The following is a 12,679-nucleotide window of genomic DNA, read 5'->3' as shown; positions in this document are numbered from 1 at the left end:
TATGCTAGAGGCAATCTGTGGAGACTCACTGGCCTCTCCTGCACGTGCGGTCAGTGCTCCAGGTAGGGAGCCTGGAATTCAGAGTATTAAGGAATGGAGGAGCGCCTGGTGGGCAAGCTCTGCCATCGTCCTGGTTTTGCCTTCTCCTGGATTTCTGCTGTCTGTAATCCAGTTAACATGAGCTAAGCAAGTCAAGAAAGAGCAGTTTTACTTTTCAAAGACCATATGAGCAAATGGTCTTTGATTTTCCACAAACACTCTTGAGCTTATCTCTTCATTTTCATTGTGATAGTAAAGCAATAAAAAATGAGATTTAATTTTAACCAATGTTGGTCAGTCTGGGAAAGTGAGTGGAGATGATGGGCTGGAAAAATATTAATCCGGGCTGGTTATTTAACATCAGCCTTATTTTGAGAAGGACAGGAGCAAAGGCACTTGCTCAGGACAATGAAACTCCTCAGTTATATTTTGCTGTATCGCCGGCTCCTTCTCGTAGTCTTAACTGTGTTGGGTTTACTGCCACTTCCTCTCATTCTGCGCCAAAAGGTAAGTGAATAAGGAGCATGGGCTAGTGGAGTTTCTGATTTATTTTGAATGTATTGCTGTTCAGTAGTCTGGCTCATAGCTGGCTGAGTGGTGATACTTGGTGCCTGAAAACATGACAGTTGTGTGTTGTGGTTTTCCCTTTTTCTCATTTTAATTGTTAACATTTGTTGAGTCTCAGTATGATTAACTTGGTTAATTGAATAGAATGTTCAATCAGAATTGCTCTATGGCCTCTCAGTTAGATGACAGGAAGAAAAAGTTTACCTCTTGCAAGTTACTAACTTGCAGAGAGAGTCTTAGGTTATTCCAACCCCCTACCCTTAACCTCTCTGTGTTTCTGTTTTCTGTTGTGTAAGATGCGGTTACTAAGATGCTTGCTGTGAGGATTCAGTGAATAAACACTCATTAGGGACTTATTTGGAGCAGTGCTTTGGCACACAGAAAATGGGGAAACAAGGGTTTCTACAGGTATGTTGTGTTAGAGTTACAGAGAGAGAGGGAGTTACAGAGAGAGCGCGCGAGATCTTCCATCCTCTGGTTCACTCCTCAAATGGCTGCAACAGCTGGGGCTGTTCCAGGCCTCCCACGTGGGTACAGGGGCCCAAGGACTTGGGCCATTTTCTGGAGAAAAAAGCCAAAATCTGGAGACACAAATGTTTTCAGTGAACATCCATTTGTCATTAGAGTCAATGATCTGAATCACAACTGCAAATCTGTCTTTATAGCCTCCATGGTGGTAAAAGTATACTACTGATACACTGACCGAGATCTCACTTTGATGATGAAATTCTATGTTTCTTTTTAATTCATACTGAAATACCAGAAATTCTTTTAAACCATCCCTTCAACATAAAAGACTCTTAATCCTTCCACATTAAGGAATTCGTGATCAGGAAACATGCCTGGGATGTAATTTCTATGTATTTGAAACAAACAATCACATTGGATTTTTTCCACTTTGAAGAGGAAAACTATTAAATATTCCTATATAAAACTTCCTAAAACTGGCTCGTTATACACCATGGCTCCAGTTATATCATCTGTGTAACCGTTGTTTTAGCACTATTTCCAGCATTTTGTTAATTTTTACTCTTTTTAGTACTCTAATATTCCTTTATTTTACCAGTTCCTGGCTTTTCTTTGTATTTGTATTTACGGGAAAAAACGATGAAAATAAGGACAGGTTTGTTTGAGGAGTCATAAGAGAAAAAAAACTTGAACAACAATAGACAGTCATTCCTCAATTTCCATGGGGAATTTGGTCCAAGACCTCTGCAAATACCAAAATCCATGGGTGCTCAAGTTCCTTATATGAAATGCCATGTAACACATGCACACATCTTCCTGTATACTTTAAATCATCTCCAGATTACTAATGCCTAATACTGTGTAAACATTTGTAAATACTTACTGTACTGTATTGTTTAGGAAAGACTGACAACAAAACAGTCTGTACATATGTAGAACAGATACAATTGTTTTCCTGAATATTTTCAGTCTGTAGTTGGTCGAATCAGAGGTATACAGAACACCTGGAAATTGATGGCTAATGCAGTATGTCTTTGTAGAGGGTGCCTCCAGGAATGCCTCATTCTATCTGGTTTATCCATTAATTAGGACTTTCTTCATGATAAGGGGACAAGGAAACCACCACATGAGTCTTGAGCAGCATTCTCCAGTTGATGTTTTATAAAACCAAAACAAGATTCCAAAAATTCTCTCAGATATTTCTAGATTTATCTAGAAAATATTTAATACCAAGAAAGAGTGGAAGTGTTGAAACAGAGAGCATGGGGGTGGAAAGGTTTCCATGGTGTAGCGGTCATCACGCTCGCCTCACAGAGAGCATGGGGGTACAGCTTACAGGGTTGCCTGTATTTCTGCAACTGTCCTATGCTTACCATGTCTTCTTCACAATATATTCACTTGAAACATCATGACCTTCAAAGTTAGAATAAGAATCATAATTAAATAAATCATACATAATGAGAGATTTATGATATTAAATCTAAAAAATGCAAACATGGTAGAAATATAATGATTATAAGGTAAAATGAACTTAAAGGGATAAAGGATCTACTAAAAAAGGGGGAGGTGGTAGGTTGAGAAATCTGTCAAAGAAAATGTAGATGAATAGCAAGGAATTAAAAACTAATACCAGGGAGAGAAGACAGATGGGAGAAATTCAAGGAAAACATAAAGAATTTTTAAAGAGCAAAATCAAATAATGAAATATATTTATAGAAACTATTGATATTGTGATAATTATTGATTTTCATATGGATTTAAAATAAAAGAAAAAAATGTTATAAGTTCCAAGCATGCCAACATTTTAGACATGAAAGGTATTTAGATGATGGAGGGCAATAAAAACAACAACAAAAAAAACCCTCAGAAATCATGCTAATAGTTATGTGTTAGATGCACAAAACCAGAGAATTAAAATTGTAGCCATTTTTACTTTCCAAATATTTTATGAGAACTTTCAGAGCCCAAAGTGTTGTTACTGGGGAAGTGTCGGATTTGTGCAGAAGTTTAAATTACTGTTTCTGCTTTCCCATAGCTTTCAGAATTGCAGAAAGTATTAATCACACAAGAAGCTGGTATATAAATGCATGCAACATGATTGAAACATACAATTTATGCTATGTGCATGTATTTAAAAGTGGATAAATGCTAAGAATTCATCATCCTCCAGCCTTTGCTTTCTGTCAACCACACTCAGTCTCTCTTGCCAATGACTTTTTGCTCCTATTTTCTGCATCTAATAGAATATTGCTCCCCTTGACCCATTTGAAGTCCTGAAACCTGTGTGTCATCTCGGATGCTTCAGATACCCGTGAGCACCCACAACTCAGAATATGTTGTCTTCTCAACCCATACCCTCTTCAATCTCCTTCACCCCATCCACTCCCCCCTCTCCATTCCTACTAACATTGCTTATCTCTCTGGGCTGTTTTCATATTTTTTCCCGGAGTCTCCTGCTGGAGCATCATTTTTAAAAGACCAACCTGGTCCTGCTAAGCCCAAATCAAACTTATTTGATGGCTCCCTTTTGCCTACAGAGCGACACATTTCTAAAATAATCTGTATAGGTTAATACATATTTAATGTATTGCTATTTATTTGTCCTAACAACAATCCCAAAACACCGGTATCTACAAAGTTATTTCCAGAAGTTCACGTAGGGGGCAAGTATTTAGCCTAGTGGTAAGACAACTGCATCCCACTGTCCCACTTTGGAGTACCTGGGTTTGACATCCAGCTGCAGCTCCTGAAAACAAGTTCCTGTCAATGCAGAAACTGCAGACAGTAGGGGCCCTTGGTAATAGCTCAAGTAATTGGAGCCAGGTTGGGGACTTGGATTGGGCTCCCACCTCTCAGTGCCTGAAATAAAGTCTTGATTCCACTTCCAACCCAGTTTCCTGCTAATACACAGGCTGATAGGCAACAAATGATGGCTCAAGTATTTATGTTCCTGCCACCCACATAGGACACCCAGCCAGAGCTCCCAGCTCCTGGCTTCATCATGGTCCATCCCTGGCTGTTCCTGGCATTTGGCAGTGAACAAACAGATAGATCTCTGTCTCTCTGTCTATGTTGTTATGCTTTTCAAATAAATAAAATTTTAAAATAAGGTAAGTTTATTTTGGTGCAAAAACTTTTGAAATCCATGCCAGGACTTTCTAATGTAGACATTTTTTCATAAATTTTTGAAGATCCCGCCTATAGCTGGATTTCAAAAAACAATTGCACCAAAGTAAACTTGACTTTTATGCCTGCTTTCAATGAACTTTTTGAAGTACTCTTGTATAAGCCTGTCTAAAACCAAAGTCCATAAATAACATTGATTCTTTAATGGTTCTCAGTTTGCCTTACCCCATTGTTCCTGCACTTGCAACTATAAAGCACACACTGAGATGAGGCCCCTCCCATCCTGGATTGCAGAATAATCTTAACCTATGATGGACAAAGAATGTAAGAAAGAAACAAACTTCAGGTTTTGGGCTTCTATTGCACAGTAGGGTGACCATAATGTTAATGCATTGCATATATATCTCTTATTTTTTTGTATAAGATTTATTTTATTTATTTGAAGGAAAGACACAGAGAGGGAGAAACACAGAAAGAGATCTTCCATCCTCGATTTCACTCCCCAAATGGCTGCAACAGCCCAGGTCAGGCCAGGCCAAAACCAGAAACTTGGATCTCTCACAAGGACATCGGGAGTACGAGTACTCGGGTCATCTTCTGCTGCTTTCCTAAATGCGTAAGCAGGGAACCAGATTGGAAGTGGAGTAGCCAGGCCTTGAACCAGTGCTCCAATATGGGATGCAAAGTTATCCACAGTACCACAACATTGGCCCCCTCTCTTAAAAACAAGCGGAAGATAGGATCTTGGATGTTTTCACCATCAAGAAATCTTAAATATCTGAATATGTGTGTGTGTGTGTGTGTATTTAGCATGATTAGACATTATGCAACCAATCCATGAATTGAAACAGTAACATTGTACCCATAAATATGAGCAATTTTTATCTGTTTTTTTTTTTAAATTTTTGTATTACTTTTTTAAAGAAAACTCTTAACTTTGGTCATTTAAGCTTCTGAGATTGGGAGCTTTTGCTGTAGCATACCTTAGCCTGTCCTGACTTAACCATGTTCTGTTTGCCTTACCCCACTGTTCTGAAAAATGCCCTAAGGGGATATACTGTCCCTTGGCTCATTTCCTCCTCTAGAAAATGAGCAACACCCTCTTTAAGAAGTTTCACATGTTGTTTAGAGGTGAGTCAGCTTTCCCAGATTTACCTTAAAAAAATACAAAAAAGATTTATTTATTTATTTCCAAGTCAGAGTTACAGAGAGGGAGAGACAGAGAGAGATCTTCCATCCTCTGCTTCACTTACCAGATGGCTATAATTACCAAGGCTTGGCCAGGCTGGAGCCAGGAGATTCTTACAGGTCTCCCACGGTGGTGGCAGGGGCCCAACCAATTGTGCTATCTTCCACTGCTCTCCCAGGCAATTGGATGTAAGCCTGATCAGAGGTGGAATAATCAGGACATGGGCCATTGCCCTCCTGGGATGCTGGCATCTCAGGATTAACCAGCTATGCCACAACACCGGCCCCCTGTGGTGCTTTTCTAAATCACAACTTCTGGGGGCAAAACACAGAAGGCCACACAGTCAGCAAATTTCCCAGCTAATTGTGAAGTTGTGAACTCATGGACTGCAATTTGACCACATCCTAACGCATAGTTGCAAACCTAGATGATCTCTGCAGTTATTTCCGGTTTCTCAGTGTGTGGGGGCCTGTGAAACAATGCATTCAGGGTATTGCTTAGGTATGGAGTTTGAGTGAAAAGAATCCAAAAATCACCTTGTAATTGGTATAGTGTTGCCACCAATTGCCTTTCCCTGCAGCCCATTTGGTATAAAAAGTAACAACAACAAATGCTGATTATTTCCCTCCCTTTGTAGCTAAGCTCCTTCTTACTTTCTGTCTTCCAAGATGAGTCTATTCCAAAGCATTCTAACTTTGTGATGAATAGGGATTGAATTGGAGAAATTACTGCCACACAAGGGGAGGTGCACTATGAGCCTTGCAAAACTCTTTACAGGCTGTGTCAAGTAACAATGCTTTCTTACAGCACACAGACTTAGAATGTATGATTTTTCTACTTTCTTAATTGTGTTTCATTCTCTTTAGAAAATCAATTGCATTGAGTGAGGCCCGTGATTGGTCCTGTTTTTCTCAAACTGTGCGCAGAGGAAATCGTACCCATATACATACCAATTCATCAGCCAAATTACTCCCTAATATCCGTCCATGTGTCATTAAAAGGGGGGGTGGAATGAACAAATCTACATTTTAAAGCCAAATTTATATTTCAGTTTTATCTAGAGCTATAATTTAAAAGAGAACAAAGGTGATTTTTAAACATAACCAGCCACATTTCCCAAGATAATTTGACAGTAAGAATTTTCTGAGGGGAAAAAAGTCATTATCCAAATTACCTAGTCATAGCTTTATTTGCCTTTTCTCTGTCTTCATCAAGTGCCCTGGCTGCACTTAGCTGAGGTGGTTCAATAAAGACATGACTATGATTTTGTTAAATGGGCACTGGGGAAGTGGGAGGGTGTCAGCCATGGGAATTCACCTATGTAGGTAAACATTTTAGTTTCAATTCCTGTGTGTTGCAGGGGCTCTAGGGAAAATATAAAGACTTACTCAATGTGGTGAGGGTCCAGATAGCCAGACAAGTAAGGAGGAAAAAAAGGGAAAGGGCAACAAGGCAAAGAGAAAGATTCCTACTCTAAGGAATCTTATGGTTAGGACGGAGACTGGATGTTCTATATGGAGCCCAAGATGTATGAATAAGAGCAATACTAGAAAAAAACACAGTGAAGAACTTCATTCACTCAATAATTACTACTTGGCACATACTCAGTTTTATGCAGAAACTTCAGAAAGGTAATAAAAATGGAATTAAAAAATGTTTATTTGATTTCAAAAAATTATTGAAATCCATGAATAAGAACGATCTTTAAAGAGTTCATGTATATTATAATAAAACTATGCATGGATTTCAAAAGGGTTCTATACTAAAATAAGCTTATTTCTTAATTTAAATTTTACATGGATCTTTTAAAGTGTCCTTGCCTAAGCCAAGAACTCTTTTAAGTGCAGAGAATAGGGCAGTGAATTTTTATTTAAAACATTTTCCTGAAGTTTGTACTTGAATTGAATCCCAACTCAATGTGCCTTGTTCTCATTGAACCTTAGTTCAACATGGAATTATAATACCCACCCCATAAAATTTTGGTGAGAACTCAATAAAAGAGGTTCTGTGGAAAACCTAGTATCGTAGCTGGCATTTAGTAAGTATATTCATGATGAACTTTTTTCCTTAAAGATTTATTTTTTTAAATATTTAATTATTTATTTGAAAGGCAGAGTTACAGAGAGAGAAGGAGAAACAGAGAGAGATCTTCCATCCACTGGTTCACTTCTCAAATGACTGCAACAGCCAAGGCAGGGCCAGGCTGAAGCCAGGAGCCAGGAGATTTTTCCAAATCTCCCACATGGGTGCAGGGGCCCAAGCACTTGAGCCATCTTCCTCTGCTTTTCCAGGCACATTAACAGGGAGCTAGATCAGAAATGGAGCAACCAGGACTCAAACTCGCACCTATATGGGATGCAGGCACTGTAGACAACAGCTTAACCTGCTGCACCACAGAGCCAGCCCCCATAATGGGGTTTTATACAATTAGAATTCTCCTACCAGATTCCTTCTCTGCTCTAAATACAAAGCAAATATTTTTGTGGATCTGAATAGCTCAGAAAAACAAACAAGTGCCACAGAAGTGAGAACCTATGGTCTAATGTGCTCCAGGCTCCATACTGGAAACTAAGAGCTTTCAATCAGTTTTCTCAAAGCTATGAGAGACAAGGAGGACTAAACTAGGTGGTTTACAGGAAGCGACACCACTCATCCTCTCAGTGGTCAGGAAGGGCTTCACCCAAGCTACCCGATCCCAGATGACGACATCTGGGTCTCCCACATAGGTCCAGAGCCCCAACTACTTGAGCCATGTTCTGCTTATTTCCCAAGTGCTTTAGCAGGAAGCTGGATTGGAAGTGGAGTAGCTGGGACTTGAACTGGTGTTCCAGTAGAGGATGACAAATTGGAAGTGGTGATTTAACATGCTGTGCCACAACACTAGCCCAAATAACTGATTTTTTTAAAAAAGATTTTATTTATTTATTTGAGAGGTAGTACAGACAGAGAGAGGGAGAGACAGCGAGAATGGTCTTCCTTCCGTTGGTTCACTCCTCAAATGGCCACAATGGCCAGAGCTGTGCTGATCCCATTAGCCGGGAGCTGGATCAGAAGTAGAGGAGCTGGGACTGCAACCTATACTGCTTGGATGCTGGTGTTGCAAGCAGCAGCCTAACCCACTGTGCCACATCACTGTCCCATGCTTGTACTAAGCCAAGGAGGTGCAATGTACACAACCAGAGCAAGCTACCAGCAACATTGCACCTCATGTGTCCAACAGAATTCTTGTCATCTGTCTTATACACAACTGCTTCTGCCTGGCTAACTATGGTTTGTTTGCTTGGTTTCTTGACATGATTTTTGAAGCCAGTAGGGGTATAAAGATTTGTTATGAGACTTGTGGTATTTTTACTTTTTAGGAAGCTCTCTCTCTTTTTCTTTTCCTTCTCCTCCTTCTTTTACTTCTGTTCTGTTTACAGTTCTGAGAAATCAGAATTTTATAAAGGTCGGTGTTACTTATATTCCCTATCTTTTTTTCTTTCTGTATTTTCCTTTACAGAAAGTAAATGAAATGAAAATAAACATTATTTTCATTGCTTTCATTCTATTCAAGAATTCATAATACTAAAGCACTTTTTCTATCAGAACAGAATTTGATTAAAATGTTTACTTGGTATACATTTCACTGTAATAAAGACATGAAATATTTCAATGACTTCCATGGACTGGGAGATGGATTGGGAGGGAAAAAACAATTCAGTCACTGACTCACTTACTTGACAATCCACTTCTTTTATTCTTGCTTTGTCACTGGTCTCTTATAGTAGCAGCGGTTCTGATGGTAGTAGTATGTAATGGTGGTGATGCTGTATTGTGGCTCTATTTTACAAGTAGGGGACCTGTTAAGAAGACAAAGAGGGGCCAGTGCTGTGGCACAGCAGATTAATGCCCTGGCCTGAAGCGCCAGCATCCCATATGGGCGCCGGTCTGAGACCTGGCTGTTCCACTTCTGATCCCGCTCTCTGCTATGGCTTGGGGAAGCAATGACTCCTGTTTTTAATTTAGCAATTAACACTCTTATGTATGACGTTAGTGACTACCCAAGGCACTTGACATGAGCTGCCTAGGCTATGGAAGCCTTTTGAATCCACAAACTCCTTCAGTATTTAAACAAGGACATAAGCAAAGTGGACATTCTCTCCTCCCTTCAGAGAAAAGTACATCCTTCTTTTATGGTCCCTTTTTTCCACTGGGGTCTCACCCACAAAGATCCTTCATGCTTATTATGTAGGACATTTTTTGCCACAATGTCTTGGTTTTCCATGCCTGAACTACTTTCATGGGCTTTTCAGCCAGACCAGAATGTCTTAAGGGCTGATTGTATGGTCAGTGCTACTTAAAGAGATTGTTATTCTATGAGTCTGCTGTGTGGAATGCTTGCCATGTTAGAAAATTTTCTCCTTTTTAATTCTACATATTATTAATACCAGACATTTAATCCTATTTATCAGAGTGCTACTTAAATTATTAGTTTTTTTTAAAGATAGAAATAACAGAAAAGAATAAAATGGTCGCTTCCCTCTATTGTTTGTACTACTCTTTCTAGTAAAAAAAAATCCATGCATCTTTTATTTCAAATTAAACAAATAACTATATATTTTAATTTGCTATTCTTAAAATACTTGAGATTCTGGCTTGATTAACCTATTATCAAATGTCTGGTGGATATCAGCAGGAGAGAATTATGTCCTGCCCATAACCCCAAGTCTGACCAGGAAAGATAATACAATAAAAAAAAATTGGAGGTAGAAAGAAAGCATTCCTGGGGTAGACCCATCAATAGGATGCTTGTTGAATTTACCAGCCCAGCCAATGATGAATAAAAGGGGCTGATCATTTGAGGGTCATCTGTACAACAGAAGCAAATCAAGACTTTCCTGATTGGGAAAGATTTCATCCTACCCATTAGAGAATATTCAAACAATCCTAACCTTCATGTATACATACTCACAACAAACAGGATAGCTAGAACAATCTTGAGCCACAAGCAAAAACACTTTTGAGAAGCAATAAAAGAAGAACAGCTCTTACTTAGACTGTTGAGTAACAGTTCTCTTAGCTTTTTTAACTCCATTCTTTCTCCCTCCTTCCCTCCCTTCCTTCCTCCCTCTTTCTTCCTTCTTTCTTTCCCCCTTCCTCCCTCCCTCTCTCTGTCTTTCTCTCCCTTTCTCCCTTTCTCTCTCTCTCTCTCTCTCTCTCTCTCTCTCTCTCTCTCTCTCTTTCTTTTCCTTTTCTTTCTCATACCAAACAGGAAAGGGGAGAGGAAGGGGTGGGAGCAGGTGGGAGGATGGGGGCAGTGGGTTGCATTTTTTTTTAAATATTCATTTTATTTGAAAGATAGAGTTACAGAGAGGCAGCAGCAGAGGTGGGGAGTGGGGGTCTTCCATCTGCTTGTTCACTTCCCAGATGGCCACAATGACTGGAGCACACTGACCTGAAGTCAGGAGGAAGCTCCTGGGTCTCCCACATGGGTGCAGGGGCCAAAGGACCTGGGCCATATTCCACTGTTTTCCCAGGCTGTAACAGAGAGCTGGATGGGAAGTGGAGCAGCTGGGACTCAAATCCACATCCATATGGGATGCCGCACCGCAGGCAGTACACAGTGCCAGCCCCTAGACTTTATTTTTATTTTTAAAAAATTTTGCTTATTTCTTATTTATTTGAATGGCAGAGAGACAAAGACAGACAGACACAAATCTTCCATCAGTTGATTCATTCCCCAAATGTCTGCAGCAACCCAGAATTCCCAGAATTCCATTCAGGTCTCCCAAGTGGGTAGCAGGGACTCAAGCCTCCCTGGGTGAGCACCAGCAGGAAGCTACAACTGGAGGTGGAGAAGGCACTCTAATGGGGGCTGTGGGTGTAACAGACAGTGTCTTAACTGCTGCAGCAAACACCCACACCTAGAGTTTTTGTTAATATGAAATCTGTTGGTTTGTAAGTCTTGACTTGCTCTCTCTCTCACACACACACACACACACAACACTTTCAGTCAAATAAATTGAATTTTTTTTGCTAGACTTGGCCATTAGATTGCAACTACTTCATTGAAATACTCAAGTCAATGGATCTAGAATACAGGCATAAGTAGGTAGAAATTAAAGGAACTCGGGGCCAACTGGTGTATCGCCTCACTAAACATCAGAATTTAAAGCTCAGAAAAAGGGCACATGATGAGAAGGAGAGGTCAGAAACCAAATATCAAGTAGCTATTGAGAAGATCCCTGGAAATAGACAATGAAAGTGTCAGAGAAAATCTTCTACAGTGAAGATGGCTTTGAATGCAAGATGAAGATTTTGAAGTTTTCCATAAACAACTGACAGTCAGTAACTTGATTATTTAACATCAGAGCTGAGGCAGTTAAAGAAACTAGTCCAGGCAAGCTGGCAATCTAATATTTGAATTGTTGCTTTTTATTCTGTCTCCACAGTTCAACCTTTAGAGCAGACTGTGACCAACTAGTCAAATTAGACCCATGGTGATATGGAATTTCAACACTTATGACAGGTTATATGCGATGACCAGAATTAGCTTGCACATGTATTGTGTTTATTTTTTCTGATGTTTTAGTAAACTCTTACAGAGTGGTGCTCCAGAAATTATCAGGGCTGCTTGTCTCTGGCTATAATTTATGCAAGGGAGGGGCCGGCGTCCTGGCGCAGTAGGTTAATCCTCTGCCTGTGGCGCCGGCATCCCGTATAGGCACTGGTTCTAGTCCCAGCAGCTCCTCTTCCAATCCAGCTCTCTGCTGTGGCCTGGGAAAGCAGCAGAAGATGACTCAAGTACCCGGGCCCCTGCACCTATGTGGGAGACCAGGAAGGAACTCCTGGCTCCTGGCTTCCAATCGGCACAGCTCCGGCTGTTGCAGCTATTTGGGGAGTGAACCAACAGGTGGAAGACCTTTCTCTCTGTCTCTTCCTCTCACTGTCTATAACTCTACCTCTCAAATAAATAAATTAAATCTTTTAAAAAATAAATACATAATTTATGCAAGAGAATGACAAAATCGAAATGGATTCTTGGAAAATTATTGGTTCTGGACCAGCCCTGCAGATGTGGCTGGAGGTGGAGGAGCAGCTTTGAAAGGTAAAACCACAGGAGGATAGGATGGAGAGAGTGGCTGACTGTAGAAAAGGGGAAAATTAGTAAGAGTTTCTTTGACCTTTGATACCTAAGTTCTTTTTTTAAAAAAATTTTTTTACTTATTTGATAGGCAGAGTTACAGAGAGGCAGAGCCAGAGAAAGAGAGAGAGAGAGAGAGAGAGAGAATCTCCCATCTCCTGGTTCAC

The 12,679-nt window shown here is 40.1% G+C and overlaps 1 protein-coding gene across 1 annotated transcript in view; it reads left to right on the top strand.

The window, feature by feature from the left end:
* The first annotated feature begins 388 nt into the window (after positions 1-388).
* SLC13A1 (solute carrier family 13 member 1) overlaps positions 389-12,679 on the top strand; it is a 90,669-nt gene continuing 78,378 nt past the window's right edge. The window contains exon 1 of the mRNA XM_008258262.4: positions 389-546. Within this exon, the coding sequence (XP_008256484.1) occupies positions 448-546 (99 nt within the window). The 5' untranslated portion in view covers positions 389-447. The remainder of the gene's footprint in view (positions 547-12,679) is intronic.

This window comes from Oryctolagus cuniculus, chromosome 3 (genome assembly GCF_964237555.1).
Source record: "Oryctolagus cuniculus chromosome 3, mOryCun1.1, whole genome shotgun sequence".
In the NCBI taxonomy this organism is placed as follows: domain Eukaryota; kingdom Metazoa; phylum Chordata; class Mammalia; order Lagomorpha; family Leporidae; genus Oryctolagus; species Oryctolagus cuniculus.
Note: the sequence above shows the minus strand (reverse complement) of the source record. Positions and strands in the feature narration are given on the sequence as shown.